This window comes from Poecilia reticulata, linkage group LG2 (assembly GCF_000633615.1).
Source record: "Poecilia reticulata strain Guanapo linkage group LG2, Guppy_female_1.0+MT, whole genome shotgun sequence".
Lineage (NCBI taxonomy): Eukaryota > Metazoa > Chordata > Actinopteri > Cyprinodontiformes > Poeciliidae > Poecilia > Poecilia reticulata.
Genome location: NC_024332.1, coordinates 44001101 through 44019267, shown reverse-complemented (window position 1 = coordinate 44019267; position 18167 = coordinate 44001101). Strand labels below are relative to the sequence as shown.

At 37.4% G+C, this 18167-nt stretch overlaps 2 protein-coding genes across 2 annotated transcripts in view; both read left to right on the top strand.

The window, feature by feature from the left end:
• The first annotated feature begins 566 nt into the window (after positions 1 to 566).
• LOC103461903 (ras-related protein Rab-7L1) lies at positions 567 to 4834 on the top strand. Its single transcript, XM_008404289.2, has 5 exons — positions 567 to 684; positions 1538 to 1609; positions 1705 to 1886; positions 3185 to 3306; positions 3710 to 4834. Exons 1-5 carry the CDS (start codon positions 567 to 569, stop codon positions 3834 to 3836), a joined length of 621 nt encoding a protein of 206 aa, XP_008402511.1. The 3' UTR covers positions 3837 to 4834.
• A 6147-nt stretch (positions 4835 to 10981) lies between these two features.
• The window catches only part of LOC103461922 (cryptochrome-1-like), a 40492-nt gene continuing 33306 nt past the window's right edge, over positions 10982 to 18167 (top strand). The window contains exons 1-2 of the mRNA XM_017309448.1: positions 10982 to 11142; positions 14235 to 14398. Coding sequence (XP_017164937.1) covers positions 14241 to 14398 — 158 coding nt within the window. The 5' untranslated portion in view covers positions 10982 to 11142; positions 14235 to 14240. The remainder of the gene's footprint in view (positions 11143 to 14234; positions 14399 to 18167) is intronic.

Here is an 18167-nt window from a genome sequence, read left to right as displayed (position 1 = left end):
TAAATAACTGTTTTAGGACACAACCAGACCCAAATGGTGTCTTTATATGTGGTCCAGCTTGAAAAACAAAAGCTGTGCTTTTTACTGAAACTGTTTGCACTTTGTCAATCGAATCAAACGGAAGGCGGCATCCATGAGCCTCTGGGGTATGTGGGTGTTTTAACGCCCTCATTTTCATGCAGTTTTCTCACAATCTGCATGTCTTTCTGCCACCAACCTGAATGAGCAGTGAAACCGATGTGAGTACATATATCTATGTGAACAAGCAATAATTTGTATGGAACACCAAGAGGGCCAAAAAGACTTGAAATTTCATGCATCTTTCATACACAAAGTACGCTGTTAAGATGTTGAGAAAAGAAATCACCTGATCTTCAATTCTCTTTGCATCCTTATTGTGTTTCCTGCAGCTCCAGTGGTCCTTCGAACTTTGGAGATTATTAACTCATACACGCGCACAGCACAAAACCTTTATGCGCTTATTAAATCCCATTTCCTGTTTGAACTTTGGGATATGGCACCTTCCAGCTGCAGAGTCCCTCTGGTTCGCTTTCTGAGCAAACAAAATGAAAGAGCACCTGCTGAAAATACTGATTATAGGAGATGGAAACGTTGGGAAGTCTTCATTTGTGTGTCGCTATGTCAGTGGACAGTTCAGCAGAACGTACAAAATGACCGTAGGAGGTAAGCAAAATGGTTTTTAACAATCATAGTTTGTCAGGCTCTTCATCTGGGCTGACTTGTGTGTTTAATGTTTAACATGTCAAATACTGATGTTTCACAAAGACAGATTTAGTTTTGATTTTCTTTTTTCAAAGATTGTGTGTTGCCAGTTGCTTGTATTCAGTGTCTAAGCCAGGAAAACAGAGGACAGAGTCAAAAATTAAAGCTCTTGATTTAAAAACTCCTGCTTTTCCATGGTCATGAAATATGGATCTTCATCAAAAGAACAAGATTCTGAATAAAAGCAGAACAATTAAGCTTTAGGAACAGAGCCATCATTCCTCCATTTAAAATGAGTCTGTTAAGGTGGTTTAAAGGTTTGGAGCATCAGTTTCCAATCACATCTCAATAGGAGAAAACTCAGGAAAGACCCAGAATTTATCAGACAAACCATTCAACCTTTCTGGACTGTACAGACAAGCATTACAGCTACTGAAAAAAAATCTGACTTCTTTCTCAGAATTATGACTTCAATGTTTTGAGATCAAAAGTCAGAATTCTGAGAAAAAAGTCAGATATTATTTTAGTTTTTCATCTTCTGAGCTCAAAAGTCATAATTCTTTTTTTAAATATTTTTTTTTCCGATGGCCCCAATCCTCTTCCATTCGCTCACGCTCATGTTGGGCTCTCCAGAATTAAAGAAGAGCAGAATCATTTATTATTCCAATCATTCCCTTTGGGATCATTTAAGTATTTCTGAATTGAATGTGAATATCTGGGTAAATATAAACATAATAAATATGTTTATGGTGCTTTATGAACTTGAGTTTTTCTCAAACTGTGTTCCTAATGTGAGTTTTGTTTACTTCTGTAGTGGATTTCTCTGTTAAGACGCTGCACTGGTCTGACAAAGAAAAGGTCAGAGTTCAACTTTGGGACGTTGCAGGTATGAAACATTAGTTCAAAGGGAACTACAGGTCTATGCATAAGCATAAATTGATCACTGAAATGTGCATGAATGTTGTCTGCCCTTCCTTCCAGGCCAGGAGCGTTTCATCTCCATGACCAGAGTTTATTATAAAGGGGCGATGGGCTGCGTGTTGATGTTTGATGTCACAAACTCATCAAGCTTCCTCAAGTGTCGCCAGTGGAAACAGGACCTGGACAGCAAGGCCATGCTGCCCAATGGAAGCTCCATCCCATGCATCCTGCTGGCAAACAAGGCGAGTCGGTTAATTTAGCCAATACATGATGCACTAGGAGAGCTTAGCGCTGCTGAGTTACCATCGTCCTCATCTTTTTAGAAAGAGCCACATGAGAAATTTGAGATGGTGCACATGTAAGCGTGTTTTCACACCTCGATTTGATTGGGGATCAAAATTCCCACATTTCTTACATTTTCAGCTCATGCGACTCGCTTTAATGCTGCACAGTGTCAAACAATCCGAACTAACTGAAAAACCTATTCACCTCCTCGCCTGTGGGGGCGCTGCACCAAGAATCACTGAAGGAAATGACACCAAGACCAGGCCAAACTTCCTTCTCCACAAAATGAAAACAGAAATGGAGTAGCCTTAAATGTTTGTCTCCTGTAAAGAAAAAACACAAGCTTTTTCTCCCTGTAGTGCAAGACTTGCACATTTATTTTGGCTGTGTCGACCCAGAATGCCTTGCGCTGTATTTGACTTCCTGCTTTGGAGAAGTGTCCGGTTCACTTGCATCCATGCATTCATTCACGTCAACCGAACCAAGATCGAGGTGTTAGGCAGACTAGAGTTTGCTATTTTTTTTGGTGAGTTCGTTTGCGCATTCACACTTCCCCAAACGAACCGGACTTTCTAGACAAGCAAGAGTTCGATTAAAGCGGACTAAACAGGGTTGATGTGAATGCACCCAGTCATGTTGTTTCCAGATCCCTGTATTAAATACATTCCAGTGAGTTAGTTGCAGAAGATTAGATATGAAGGACAGGGAAGCAAAATAAAAAATTATTACAAGAAGCAAAAGTGCAGGAATGAAACATACAGTTGGAGCCAGATTTTTACAGTCATTCTATGAAATATGACGTTTTTTCTCAGTGTTTGGTATTAAATCAGGTTACACGTTTCCTATTTTGGGTAATTCAAGATCCACCCACCTGTTTTCTACACCTGTGGTGACTCTGAAAGACAGACAGGAATGCCAATGTTTTACCAAGATCCCAAACATTTGCAGTGTTGATGGATTAACACAGATAAATACTTTGTTGATTAAATATTTAATATGGAGCTAAATATTTAGCCTGCAATATAAAAATTCAGTTTGTCAACTAAGTATTTAGTTTGGAGTTCCATATTTTTGCTTGCTAACTAAATATATACCTGTCAGTGTAAATATTAAGCATGTTCAGTCCATTCTGAGAGTGTTAGGACATTTATGTTTAGTTTTTTTGTACATGTTCACCAGTGCTGATCTGCAGGAGCGTTCTGTGTTTTCCTAAATGTCTTTTTTTGTCTCTGCTGCTGTCTCTGCTCCCCCACAGAGTGACCTGTCTGACTGGGCCGTCCCAGCAGACGGCATCGAGTCGTTCTGCAAGGCCAATGGCTTCTTCACATGGATGGCAACTTCAGTCAAAGACAACAAGAACATCGACGAGGCAATGAGGTAACAGAGCATGTCCAGAGCTTACATGGTGCAACACGGCAACTACCAGGACGACACGTAAATCCCATCAGTCTGATGGGGCGGCGCCATGTTTGATTAAGATGCTAATCTATGGAACTACATGTAAAATGTTCACCTTCAGTCATAAAAATAGGATTTGTTTTCCTTCCTTCCTGTCTTCCTTTATTTTTTCTGTCTCCTTCCTTGTTTTCTTTGTTCCTTTCTGTCTTCCTTTATCTTTTTTATGTGTATCCTTCATTCTGTCCTTCCTTTTTTGTTCTTTCTCTTCTGTCTGTCTTTCTGTGTGTCGGAGACACTGAAGGTTTTAAACGTCGTTCCTCTCGTTGACGCCAGCTGCTCGTTTCTCTTCCCGTCCTTGTTTTGCGTCTCTGCTGTGTTTCAGGAAGCTGGTGGAGGAGATTCTGTCCAGTCAGTCCAGTTTGGATCCACTGCAGCCCAAAACCGAAGATGCTGCTCACTCAGAGCAGGAGCCGCAGCTCAGCAACAGTGCAGGGAAGAGTTGCTGCTGAGGCAACAAAGATAGTTGTGAATCCCATTTGTAATTCAGAGCACTTTATGTGGACACTACAGGTTATTTTTTTAAGTGTAGATTGTTCTTGGAAGCATGCATATGTCACAAATTGCATGCCAAATATTCACTTTACTCACCAACTCTGCAGCTGAGATGTTTTTTAAGTGTATTTGAAAACTGCACTTTACAAAAACTCACACCCAAACCGCTCATCATAAAAAATACATTTTCACTTGAGTGAATAAAACTTGATTTTGTTTAAAGTTTGGTAACACTCAATTAAAGTCAAACTAGTGTTGACTTTAATTGACTTAACTTTTTTTAAGTAAGGTCATCCTGTCAAGTTTTAGAGTGTTTCTAATGTGTCCTGCTCAACAATGAATGTTTTCTTTTATAACTTAAAATAATCATATTTTCAGGTTATCACAGACCAAACAGCAGAAGCGAAAGGAGCAGAGGAAGTGGCTGTGAATAATATTTGGTTGGGAAGGCCTGTAGGTGTGGATGAAAGTGCTTCTCCTCCGACACGCTGACTCATTCAGACGCATGACGTCCGCGCGCTAAAACCAGGCGTGTGCGGATCCGCTCTGCTCGCCAGTAAGGCGAACGATGAGTAGGTGTTGTTGGGTGTTTGAGAGTCTGCATCACACAGGCACATGGATATTCATGTGCCTTAGAGAAGCGTGACTTGCAGTATTGGATTTTTATTTTTTTATTTTGCAGAGAAAGTGTTCATTCATGTTTCACAGAGGAAAAAAGAGGATTTTACTGATTTTATTAAGATTAGAACCCCGTGGAAGTATAAAAAGTTTAATCTGAATGGTGCATATATTTACTGATTATTATATTTATTATAATCAGTGCCAAAGATGAATTTCCGGTCACACTAAAATGGACCAAACCAGTTTTAACACTGACTCTGACAGACATGAAGTTAAATCTGTTATGTATTTATATATTGACCAACATATTTAATGTATATTAATGATTTTGATGACAAAATATAATTTTTGTAGCTGTTTTTATTTTTGTGTTTTTATAACCTAAAGCATTTTGAACAACTTTGCTGCTGAAATGTGCATTAAAAATAAACTTGATTTATTGATTGTGTGATTGGTGAACAGTTCAGACTGAATGTTAACGGCAGAAACTGCAGACAGTCTTATAAAAGCTGAGGTTGTCATGTGATTGTAACCTGTTAATATCATCCATCCCACACCTGATTAATCCATCCAGTGTTCATTTTATAAGACAAAAAAAGACAAAAAACGACAGGATATGTAGGAGAATGGCACAGCATACTTTTTATTGATTTATTGCATGAACAAGTTTTATTTTAATGGGATTTTAATTGTTTCTTATTTAATGGAAACTCATTCAACTTTAGTGTTGCGCACATTTTTAATGGAAATGCAGCTAATGAGTGATAAAGTGTGTGTGTTTGCTCTTTCAGAGAGAATATTCAATTAAATTTATTTATCTTCTCAAGGCACTTTACAAAACAAATGGGTTTAATTTAGATACAGAAATATACTAATTAATCAATCAGATCCTACAGAAATATTCAGATTCAGGAAATTAAAATGCAATTTAGTTGAGTTCAGTTAATGATGGCAACTGGTAAAGAAAAGTTTTGATGATCCAGGTAATCTATGGATTCTTTTGAGAGAACCTGAGGATGATTCGATTCAAAAAACTGTAATAAAAATATTCATTTTTAAGTCAAATTGTTTGGCAGTAGAGAGTTTGCCTTGACTTACTGACGTCAGTTTAACATTGGATAAATGAATGTAATCCTGAAAACCATGGGTTGTGACGCTGGTTGGTGACTTCTGTTAGCACAGCAGGTGCTGCAGTCGCCACCTCGCGCTGATGGAGGATCCCACGTGTGCTGCAGCCTGACATGGCATGCAGGGCTCTGACCCAGGGTTATTTCTGGTCGAGCTGGAAGCGCCTCGGCGTTCCTGGAGGTTTTGGTGAAGGAGCGCGTCGTCTTTTCATACTGCCATCAGAACCAGAACCCAGGAAACGTTTCCCATCAAGATGCAAAAATAAACATTACAGCTGCATCATTCATTCATCGTTAATCCACATTTGCATGCAAACACATAAGCAAACTTACAGAATAAACACATGTTTAGTATTTTTTATGTTTATTGAAGAAAATCTTAAAACTTCCCAGCTGGATCTCTTGGATTGTCGCAATTTCTCAGAAACAGACAAAGTAAAAACAAGAAAAAAAATAAAAACAAATTAAAATCAGGTAATTTTACATTGTTAGACGGAAGCAGGTAGAAGACACCAGATCTTCTGATTTTCTGCACCTCTTATACTTTGGGGTTGTATTTTTACTAAATTATGTCTAAATTGATCCTAATTGCATATATTCTGATCAGATTGTGTATTTCTGTGTGACGGTTTCACCCATGTTTGTCATATATCTTTTAAATTATACAATCTCCTCCTTTTTCACTGACTTTAAATCAAAAACACATCATGAATGCCCTGTCGCTTTAACTTCATTTCTATTTTTAAATCTCTTTCAAATGTCTTCTTTCATTGTTTCTGCTCTTCTGTGAATATATTGTTTCATTCATAGTAAATGGGTCAATTTGTAAGTAATTTCTTTTTCCAGATAAAAATGACAAAGATAAAACATAATGCTTAAAAACCACAGGGATCCAGCAGTGAGTTTTAATTAAGCAAAACGTTGTCAATATTCTACTCATGTCGAAAAACACAATTTAGCGAATGTGGTGTTTCCATTAAATGAGAAACGCAATTAAAATCCAATGTGAATAAGTTTGTTCACCCATTAAAAAACATCCCCCAGTCACTTCCTGTTGTCTTCTTCTTCGTGGTTTCAGTGGCAGCATTCGGTTGTTGATCATGTGACTCCTGTGATGCAAATTAAGTGTTTTCATTGCAGCTGTGTGAAATAAACTAATTTTGACATCACCAAAAAAAAACACACATCATCCAAGCACCAAAACTTTAATTGCCGCTAGAAAATCAGCGTGTTTCCATTAAGCTAATTTAATTTTGAAAAGTCAAATTATGTAATGATGTAGTCGATGGAAATGCAGCTAGTGAAAGAGAAAAAGGAGCTCAAACATTGAGGGAGAGGTGGAAATGACACATGGGACCAGAGGAGCTAATTACAGGTGAGCGGATGCAGCTGGGGAAATAATAAACATAATTGCAGGCTGAAGGGAGAAAGAAATGAAAGATAAATAAAAGACAAAGAAAAGGGAGGAAAGAAACTTGAACCTACAACAAACCTATGAGGAAACTAACTTTGAAATAATAAACACTTAATAATCATAACACTTTATAGGTCCAGTAGACCCCAATGTAATGTGGGCATTTTTAAAAGTTTCATATTAGTAAATATGTAAATATGTGATAATATACAGATTTAGGCCAAGTGGCCTCAATCTGGTTTAAATCGTCTGAACCTTTAACTTTAATTCCCTGTGTTAAACCTCTAAGAACTGTTTTCCTTTCTGTCTTATTACCTTTAATATGGGATTTTATGCAACGATAGACCAAAACAAAGTAGTGCTTTATTGTGAAGTGGAAGGGAAATTAGGTTTTGCATTCACTTTCACTGCAACTACTTATAAGTTCTGATAAATGTCTATTCTTTGAATTTTTGTTGTCATTTACATAAAACCACCAAATTATTCCTGCTGTATTTCTAGACAAAACACATTTGCAAAAAGACAATTGATATATTTTATTCTCTGGAGTATTATATATATTAAAGCAAAAAAAAGAAATGCATTTCAGTTTGTTTTATGAAAAAATAAAAAATTCCAATAGTCTGTCATATTCATCAGTTTCAAGACAAATGACGTGTTAATCTTTAAATAAATATTCAAACCCATAGATTTTACAGCTGCATTGCAAAAAATCTGATGAGATCCAGCCTTTCTGGAAAGATCGGAGAAAAGCCGATATGAGGGAACAAATTTATGCTAAATGGATGCAGATGATGAATTATTAGGCTGAGTTATGACCTGTGACTCCACAGTGGGTGGAAAAAAATATTAAATCCAGCAACATATGAGGGCATTCCTGGAAAAGAATTTGCTGAGCCCAAGGCGGCGTGCTGACATCAGCACGCCGCTTGACCCTGAGACAAGACGTCAGCACCTTCAGAGTGGGAGGCCGCTCTCCGTCTCCAACCAATGACCCACCAGGAGAAGCACAACAAAACCGGCACAAACACAAACATACGGCTGAGATTTCTGATTAAAAAGATGATGAATAAAGCTCTGCTTTCTTTATTCCTGTTTTCTTCTTCTGTGGTACACATCCTGATTCATTATCTCTCTTCCTGTGTCAGTATCAGTGATTTGCTGCATCATATTTTGGTGAATATTTACGCAGTTTGACGGGGATGCGCACGTTAGACGACACCGTATCTGACGACAGTGCCGTAAGCAGCGACTGTTTGTGTTAGCGCTCCTCACCAGACCATCTGCTGACTGGCAGAAACAGAGAGAAGCACGGCAAGCAAACAGAATGCAGAATCAAAGAGGAAAAGAACTGGACCGGGTCCAGCAGGCAGAAATAAACTGGCCAGGCTGCCCTACGTTCACTTCAGAAGCCATAAAAACAGCCTTATTAGGCTTTTACTGCAATGTACCAACAGAAGAACACGTCACATCAATTTCATTTTCTTATTATTATTTTCAGAAGCCAGTTTTAGGTAATTTTCCATTCGTTTGTGCATGTGGAACGTATAATGAAACGTATAATGAGCTTTGTGGGCAAGACTATAAAAACTATGGAAATGAAGAAGTCGTGATCAGCAAAAAGCCCCACATATCTCACTGTCAATATGTTTCTATAATTTGGTGTGAATAAGCAGAAGCTTATAGGGCCAGGGTGTTCAAAGTAAGGCCTGGGGGCCATTTGCGGCCCCTAGACTGACTTTTTGTGGCCACAATTCAGGAATAAATTTATATATTAGGGTAAAACTATGGCTTTTAAATCAAAATCTACTAAAAAATGCTAGACGTAACTCAGTAATCAACTTTTTCTTCTTGCTTCCTTCTGTTTTCATGTTATTTAGAACTACATCGGCTCATTAACATATTCTCTAAAGTTCATGTTGGTGACCCAAATCTGCTTTTAATTGGTGTATTAAAATTTGGCTGAATACAGAAAGTGTTTTCAAATGAAGACTGACATAGATCCTGCTTTTATTGCTGAGAATAGAAGAAATATACCTTGAGTTTGCTTCAAATCAAGTTTGCTTCAATCTGGAGGCCTTTTATTAACAAGGAAAAACCATTCAGTGTTTTGGATCTATGACCCAGTTCCCACAAAAAAGATTCAACTTTTTTGTTTAGAATGGTTGATGCTTAGTTTGTAAGTGGATAAAACACAAATCACAACATTTTCAATGATTTTAGTTTTTAAAGATAAAATTATTTTTGGCCCCTTGACAAAAGGTTTGGACGTCCCTGTTAGAGTTTTTTTGGAAATTGTTGAAACACATCTTGCTTTTTCCTGTTTTTAACGATATTTGTCTACAATAAATCATATCATATGTTTATATTCAGACATGACATTACAGAAGCTGTTTTATTCAACTAAATGTTTATAGATTCAGTATAAAAAGTAAGTTTTTTTCTCTCTTTAATGTCTAGCAGTAAATCAGACTAAATGTTTCCTATTTTGAGTCAAAGACATTTTCAAAAACAATTCATATTTGCTAAATGACAAAATAATAATACCTAGTTTTAGTTAGATTTTATATTACTTTTATTTTGATTTATCTTTTTTTGTGACGAAGGTCACGATGGTCAAACACCTTATTGTTGTTTCATTAGAGTCTTGGCTCCCATGTGGAAGTCCAGATTTTAGTCTGCCTTTTAATTTTATCTTTGGAGTGATGGCGTCTTCGTAATCTGAGTGGTCTTTCAGTCCATGTTCCCTATAAACATAACTCTCTTACCAACTTCAGGAAAGTGTCTCCACAAACTTTTCTTTTTGTTTTTCTTTCAACTGCAAAGAAAAAAAAAACCCGCTGTCTTTTTTGGAGGGGGTCACAGAACCTGTTAAAAATATTCAAATTGGTATTAATACTATTATAAGTGGTAGTAGGCATGTTATATATACTTCCACCATTTTTACCACTAAGTTTGGATTTTTAGACCAATTAACTTTTTGTATTTCCACAATACATTATCAATACTGTTATTATTTATGTATATTATTATTATTATTATTATTATTATTATTATTATTATTATTATTATTATTATTATTATGGTTTTTCAAATGTATTGTAAGCTTCATCACAGAATCTCCATGTAAATATCTCATTTTTCTGATAAACATATATTGTAATTCGGCGCCCATAGTATTAGCGTTTTGTGGTAAATACACTTAAGTAAATAAAATGAGTAAAATGTACGGTACCTATATTTATATATTATTATAGTTCTCTGGAATATTTTTCTTTCAGCATCAATGCATTCACTACATTTTAGCTATATTTACATGAATATCCACCTGCTTTATTTATTTGTTTGCCACCAAGATTCCCAGTTAAATGACTCAACCATTCACAGTGAATGAACTTCCGCATTGCCATGCCTCCTAAACGTGACCGATATCACACATGTGACAACATACCGACCAATGGGCTTGTCCGCCTCAGAAACACGCTTGAGTTCAGTTTGGTTGGGCTGGTGTTGCCTTTATTAACATGGGAATTATTAGATGTTTTGAATAAGTCGCAGATATTAATGCTCAAGGAACTAAAAACAGACGGTCAGATGGACAGATAAAACATATTTTGCTCAATTAGTATTCACGATAGTGTTTCTTCATATTTTTTCTTAAAATAACAGCTTTAACCGACAAAATAATGACATTTTTACAAAGCTGTTTAACATTTAAAAGCTAAATTATGTACATAAACTTGATTATTCAATATTGAATGAATACGATTTCATATTTGTTCTTATTTTCTATATTTTATTCTTAAACGTGGTGTGTTGAGTGGAGACAGGATTAGTAAATCCGTTGGTTTACGTAAAAACCCTTGGACAGTGAACGCAACATGAAGCCGGCGTATATATTGCTCCGAACATGCGCAGTGGCTTCATCTGTTATGAAACGCGGTACAATAGTAGGGCACAGGAGGAACACGGAGGGATTCTCAGGCGGAGACTGCTGGCACGTACCCGGTACACATCGCTGATTCGCACTCCTACGGGACCGAAGAAATGCTTCTTTCTCTGGGCTTGACATAAACATCACTCCCGGGGAGCCAGCACAAGGTATGGTGAGGCTTTATTCGCGCCTTGTGTGTTTTATTTTAATCTAAAGTGGTAGAAACAGGTTACATAAACTCCGCTCCGGTGACCCCGTTTTGGTCTTTCCCAGCAGACAAGTAAACTTCCTCCTGCTTAAATGTACATCTGTCTTCAACTACTTGAAGCCAAAATGAGAAATTAAGTATTTATATATGCTTAACGTTATATAAATACTAATTTTTGAGTTCATATGAGGTGTTCTGCAGCATTTCTGGCCCCATTCAGACAGTCGATGTGACCTAATTTCCATCTGGAGGAGTCGCAGTCGCTGACCTCATACTTTAGAAAGAAAGCGTCTGTTTTTATAAGCAGAACTCAGCTTTTTGACTTTTATAGGATATAATAACCATTTAAAGTAATTATAACCAAACTATTACAATAGAATATACTGTATAGGGTTTTACTGCAATACCTTTTGATAGAAATAATCCCTAATATATATTTCAAGATTAGATTTTCAATTAGTATTGAATAGATAATAAAATGTGAATTTTTTTWAAATAACTTTTTATCAGCCACCTGTTTTCAGTATAAAAAACAACAGTTAAGGATAAACAAAATGTTTTTCTTTTTTTATTAGCTTTGAACATAATATTGTGGTAAAATTGTTTGTTATGGTTTATTAAATGTAGTTAAGTGTTTGCTATTAAGGTGCTCCATTGTCTTGTTATTTTAAATTGTAACATAATTGATTAAATTGCATATATTTTATTGAATCTGTATTTATCTAAACTGCATTGGAGTAATGTGGATTTAAAAGAACAAAGTTGCATTTAATTTGATTTGAATCTGAATCTAATTGTGTTGCACTGAAATAAAATGGATGAAATTGGATGTGAACTGGTTATAGTACCGTAAATTGAATTGTGTCCAAAATAAATCTAATTGGATATATTTGCAAAACTATGATTTATTATTGGATTTTGGCCAGATTAGACTGATTTGGAATAAGTTGGATTGATTATTTAGACCTGGATATGAATGTGACTGCGTTGTATTGAATTCAATGGATTCAATACATTTGGTGTGAGGAGAACAAGTTGATTTAAAGTGAATTTAATTTAATTCCCATCCATTTTTCGGCTGCTTTCTCTCACGAAGTGTCTTGGAATTTCTTTTTTGTCAAAAGTGTGGAGTGTGGCTGTGTGGATCCTCACAGAATCCCATGTTTTCCTCTTGTTAGCATACGAACGCATCAATCCGCCATCACTTACTCACTGGAAATGACTGAATGGGTGATAGCAGGAAAGCTAAAACATTATGATTATGATGAGTTATGATTGCTGGTGTATGAATAATAAATGAAAAGGTTAGCTCATGGGTTCATTAGGGGGAATGTCGTGTAAATGTGACTTTCTGCAGTTTTTTTTACCTGAAACTTTCTGAACTAAATTCTGTCGTTTCAGTAATTTTGGAGTTTGTACCTTAACAGTAGGAGTTAACTTAAATAGGAGTATAAGTTTTTATATTTGAGTGTGTTTAGTGACAAACCATGAAGCAAGATGGTAGTTTTTACATTAAAAAAAAGATCATGGATGAATTATTGGATTAAACTCATCAAGCATAGAGTGTGTGTGATCTAGTTTAATAGTTTAGACACCAAATACACCTTAACGTACCTTAAAACGTCGAGTGGAAACCATCTTGACACAGAAGCTAACATGTATGGTTTTCCATATCGCCACGGTTACAGCCAATCGGGGACAAGGAAAATGGATGAGGCTCCTGGTGATTGGTCTCCTAATTTAGACACAGGACAAACAACCATGCAGACTTAAAGTTAATTTAGAATATTTTATAACCCAAAGTCATATTATAGGAAGCTGGAGAAAACACATTCATGCATCCGGAGAACATCTTTATGCACGCTGGGATTTGAACCCACAACTTTTTTGTGCAGCTTAAAAATGGCTCCCATTGTGAAAAAAATAAACAGTCAGTGAATGAATTAACTGTGTATTCTTTATAAAATGGCTTAAAACGGTGATATTTTTGCTACCATAATATGGGAATCTAGTTCTGTAAATCCACTTAACGCTCCGGTTCTTTTTGGCTCCTGCTAGAGTAAAAATAGCAACCAGATCTCAAAGAGCGATGAGCATATGGTTCTTCTTCTAGCTGTCAGTGGGTGATTTTCTGATCCTTCCATTCAGAAAACAAGCCGGTGAAAGAGGCTGGAGGCGCGCCAAGCGGCAGCTTGCTCTGCAGCGGATGAGCCTCCTCTAATTAGCAGCCGTTCGTCTGCCACGGACGCTCTGCTCTGCTCGTCTTCCTTCAGCTGTTCAGCGTCCGGTTTCCACGCTGGAGGCTGGAACCTTTTGGTCAAACAAAAAAAATAACAGCTTGAGTTCTGGCTGTGTTCAGAGATGCATTCAGAAAAAGGCGGAGGTGACCCATCTTTGTGTTTGTATGGAAGCCAGCCGAGTGAATGAACGGCTTTCCTACGCCTGTCGTCCTCCGCCAACAGAAAGTTTTAGGAGAACATTTTGGATCTGCAGCCAAGTTTAAGTTCTTATTTTAGTAACTTATCTTCCACCTAAGCCTGTCATGATCATTTTGCTGGATGATAAATTGTGCCAGACGTTATTGTGATAAACAGTAACATCGTTTTGAGATCATTTTCAAGTAATATACAGGGAATGGCATAAAGATGCAAGAACACATTCTCAAACTTTTCTCAAGTAGAAATKATTAAGTTTTAATTTATAATGTGATTAATTTATTGCTTATTCTGAAAGGCCTACTTGCACTTTTGTTTTCTGGACAAATAATTTCMCAAATTCCCAGCCAATCAGAAGGAGAACTGATGACAGGAAGAGATTTTCTGCGGTTCCTTCAGAACCTCCCGGACGTTTTCTGGGACGGAGGCGACATTTTTTCTGTCCTGCTCGTCTCTGGCTTTGTGTGCAGCWGCAGCTCTCACAGAACCACCTTATGATCCAGAAAACTGCAGTTTGGACGCAAAATAATGAGTCCTRGTTAAAACCTGCATTCAAATCCAGATTGTATGTCCTGAAAGTACTACTTTCTGTTTACTTTCTGTTTGCCCTTTGCAGAATACGATGGCCCCAAATTCCATCCACTGGTTCCGTAAGGGGCTGCGCCTCCACGACAATCCRGCCCTCCGGGAGGCGGTGCGGGGGGCYGGCACCGTGCGCTGCGTTTACTTCCTGGACCCGTGGTTCGCAGGCTCGTCTAACGTCGGGGTCAACAGGTGGAGGTAAGACGATTTGTCTGAGTTTGGCTCCGAACTATTCACTCTGTAGCTCCTCGCTGAGGAATGAAGGAAAGATGAGCAAGTTTCACTCACTGCGAATGTTTTTATTTGTGCTTTTAAATGTTAAGATAAGAAACGGAAGTGAAGCACCATCAACTCTGGATGGAAAACGGATCAAGTTTCCCTTCCATTGCTAACACGTGATTGGTGTAAATGAGGAAATCGGTCTAGTCAAATCAAAGTTCTGTCCGTTAGGAAAGTTAGAATCAATAATTTCAGTTTTGTTTTGTACGGTCAAGAGAAACGACTGTCCCTCTGGACTCTTTGGRGTCACCTGGTTGGTTCAGGAATATCTGACCAGTGGGASTTTTCTWCAAATCAGAAACAGGAATAAAATGTTCAGTATTTATAAAGATGTAAAACTTTAAATTGGTTCTTTTGTCATTCTCTGATTTCTGGTTGTTTCAGGTCTGATCTGCTGATTCTGATTTTCTCTTCAAAGGTTACCAACAATTATAAACTCACTAGTGTAAAATGTTCTTAATTCAACTAATTTAATTGATCTAATTYATCAGAGGTAAAAATAAAACCCAAGTGGGGATTTCAGGATTWTTCCAGTTCCAAATCATGATTTTGGTTTAAAAAAACTCAAAGTGAATGAAATTATATTCAGTTTTTACAAACTGAAACAAATAATGTGTAAAAAATATATTTTTTTGTTAGCTGTTGATTTGCAGTCAGAGCATTATTAACACTTTTTATTGTTTTGGTTCATTAAACAAAGATTGTAGCTTCACTCTCAGTTTCRTGTTATTAATGTTATCATTGCTYCTCTTAGCTGGAACCAAACGTTGAGATGACTTTTGCTCTGACTGGGTGCGAAAACAACGACTGATAATCTAAATAATCTGATCTGGGAATCACAAACAGGAGGACTTTCCTCCAGGCAGCTGCAGTTCTGCACTCTGCAGCATGATGTCAGCATTTCTCCGCTTTTAAAGCTTCGTTTCACTCATTTCCAGAGATCTAAAACAAATCTGTGAAGTTTACTTTTTGCCTAAATTACTGAAATTAATATTTTAGATCTGTACTTGCTTTTAGTGATTTAGGTATGGCGGATTTTTTTTAAGATAAGCATGTTTTCAGAACACAGATTTTTCTAGTTTCATCCAATTTTTATTTGCAAAATGTGCAAAAATAATAGTCAAAGTTAAGAGTTGTGAGCTGGAGGAGAGCAGTCAGTGGTTCCACAGCCACAAGGTGCCCTTTGGTTTAAATCTGCTTTCCCATAATCCCCCTGGTGCAGGTCAGTCTGCAGGCGSACATGAGGCTCAGTGTCTGGCTGCGCCTGCCGTTCAGGGTCGATGGGAACTCGCCTGAGTCCAGTTGTTTGAAGAGCTGCGTCTCTTTGGGCCGAGTTCAGGGGTCACTGGCCTGCTTTGGTCCGTTTCCCTCCTCCTGTCTGTTTTTAGCTCATTACAGAAGCAATCAATCAGAGAGCTTTTCACTCGGCGCTCGTCTGGGTCTAAAAATGCTCAAGTGTCGCCGGCGGTTCCTGCAGGAAACGCAGGTTTTCAATAACACTTAAGATTCAAATGCATTTATTTTAGGTTTCAACTCCAGTAATTATAAAGAAATCAGCAGTTRCGTTAAATATGACCTTACATTTTCATATTATTAGCAGCAACGCATGTTTATCCTCTTATGATGGCGTATGAGCCAATATTAATATCTGGATCAGTCCCGATATTGGATAAAACTCTAGATCAGGTATTAGTGACAATTTTTCTGATCCATAAGGGTGGATCTATTCAGTCTAACTCTATACTTTTATTATTCATTTATTTTACATTATATTTAGAGTAATTAATTGCACTTTCTGAACCATTTCAAAGAAGGTTTGTTGCAGTTTATTTTGACATGTTTTTACCAGTTTTTTAYTCTCCTTGGTTGCAGTCACTGAGCAAATTAAAGTTGGGCTGTTTTTCCATGTTTGTGAAGAGATTTTGTGTATTTAAGGGGGCTGTACTGGTGCACAGGTGTCAAATACATCAGTATTTCACTACATTTATTTAAACAAATAAACATTTACAGCCAGGTCAGCTTGTTTTTCGGTATCGGCTGGTTCTAAACCTCAGATATCAGAAGTGGAAAAAGTGGATGAGTGCATCCCTAACTTTGTCCCAGTAGAGAACAGATCTTTCCTGACACGTGTTTCAGACTCACAGAGCAGCTTTAAAAGTAAGTACACCCTCTGAAACGTGCACAGCTGCYCTGACACCTGGCAAACCGTCATCCAATTAACTCTGTTTCCAGCTTGAGGGTTAAAGATGGGACCAGGTTTTATCTGGYCACTTTGTTTTGAATGAAAACGTCTTATTTAATGTCATCCTCAKGAAATCAGACGTCTTTGACATGGAGGCTTTCCTGATAACCCCGCTGATACCTGCACATGCTTATCCAGCAGCTTCTCAAATGTCGCATTGTTCTGAAAAACAGAACTCAAGCACATAACAGGAAACTGATCTGCAGGGTCATAATGGCCAGATGGAGGTTTTACCCTGCGCTACCTCTCTGGTGACATCTATCATTCTAACATAAGGTCCATTAATTCCACACCTGAAGTGTAAATAATTAGACGTTTTTCCAATAAAAGGAGAAATGTAGGTGAAATCTTTGAAGGTAATTTAGGTCAGTGTGTCAGCGCAGGAAGCCGTTATGTGATCGTGACCTACTTGTGGCGAGATCTTCCTGTGTGGCCGTTACCCAACCGGTATTGCTTGAGGTGGAGGCGCAGAAAAAAGCAGCTATGGCTCAGCGAGCTGCTCCTAGCTAACGCTAGCACAAAGAAAAACATGTCGCCATTCATCATCAGCAGGAACGCAGGGCTGCGTTCTCGGTTTAAAGAGCAACGGGTCGTCTTCGGGAATCAGGTTTCAGTTCATCCAGGGAGCCAGAATCAGAAGTTTAGATAAAATACCTCTRCGTTTCTTTCCTTTACACTTTTATCCCCTTTTTTGTGTTATTTAAACTTTTCAGATAATTGTTTTGCTTGTTAAAATTAAAAATCTACCGAACCAAACCAGGCTTGTCTAGTCAAGTTTATTTGTATAACACGTTTCAGCAATAAAGCAGGTCAAAGTGCTTTACGTCATAAAAACGTCATAAACTCACCAATTATGAAACAACCAATAAATATTGCATTGTACTGTTGAGTGGATCATTTCCACAGGAGTTGATTTTGTATGGTCTCTAAAAAAACAAGGTTTTCTTTTTTATAATCAGGTTTTCTTTGCTTTAAATCTCTTTACAATTATTGCAAAAAAAGTTATTTAGATTATTTATTGTTTATTTGAAATATGACCCAAAACTGAGCTTCCCATCCCACAATAGGRCCTCGACCGTTACTTTCACAACCACTGAACGTCTTTCTACTTTTGCTAAATAAATGTTTTTTTTCATGACTTTTAATTTTACTGTTAACTATTTTAAAACAGCTTTAGTCGTTTGGAACTTTCTGTAGACAAAGCTGCTTTATGCTAAACTTTTCTTTGCTTCTGTTAGTTTAAATGTTTTTGTTTTTCTAAAAGATTTAAGTGATTATAGTTGAAATGACATGAACATGTTGTTAGGAAGCCTGAAACCAAAACCTTCCAGTTACTCAGTCATTGTTCAGTCGGCTCTGAAACACCCGGCAGTGAGAGAGCGATTCAAATCTGACCTTCTCAGGGTGTGTGTGTGTGTGTGTGTGTGTGTGTGTGTGTGTGTGTGT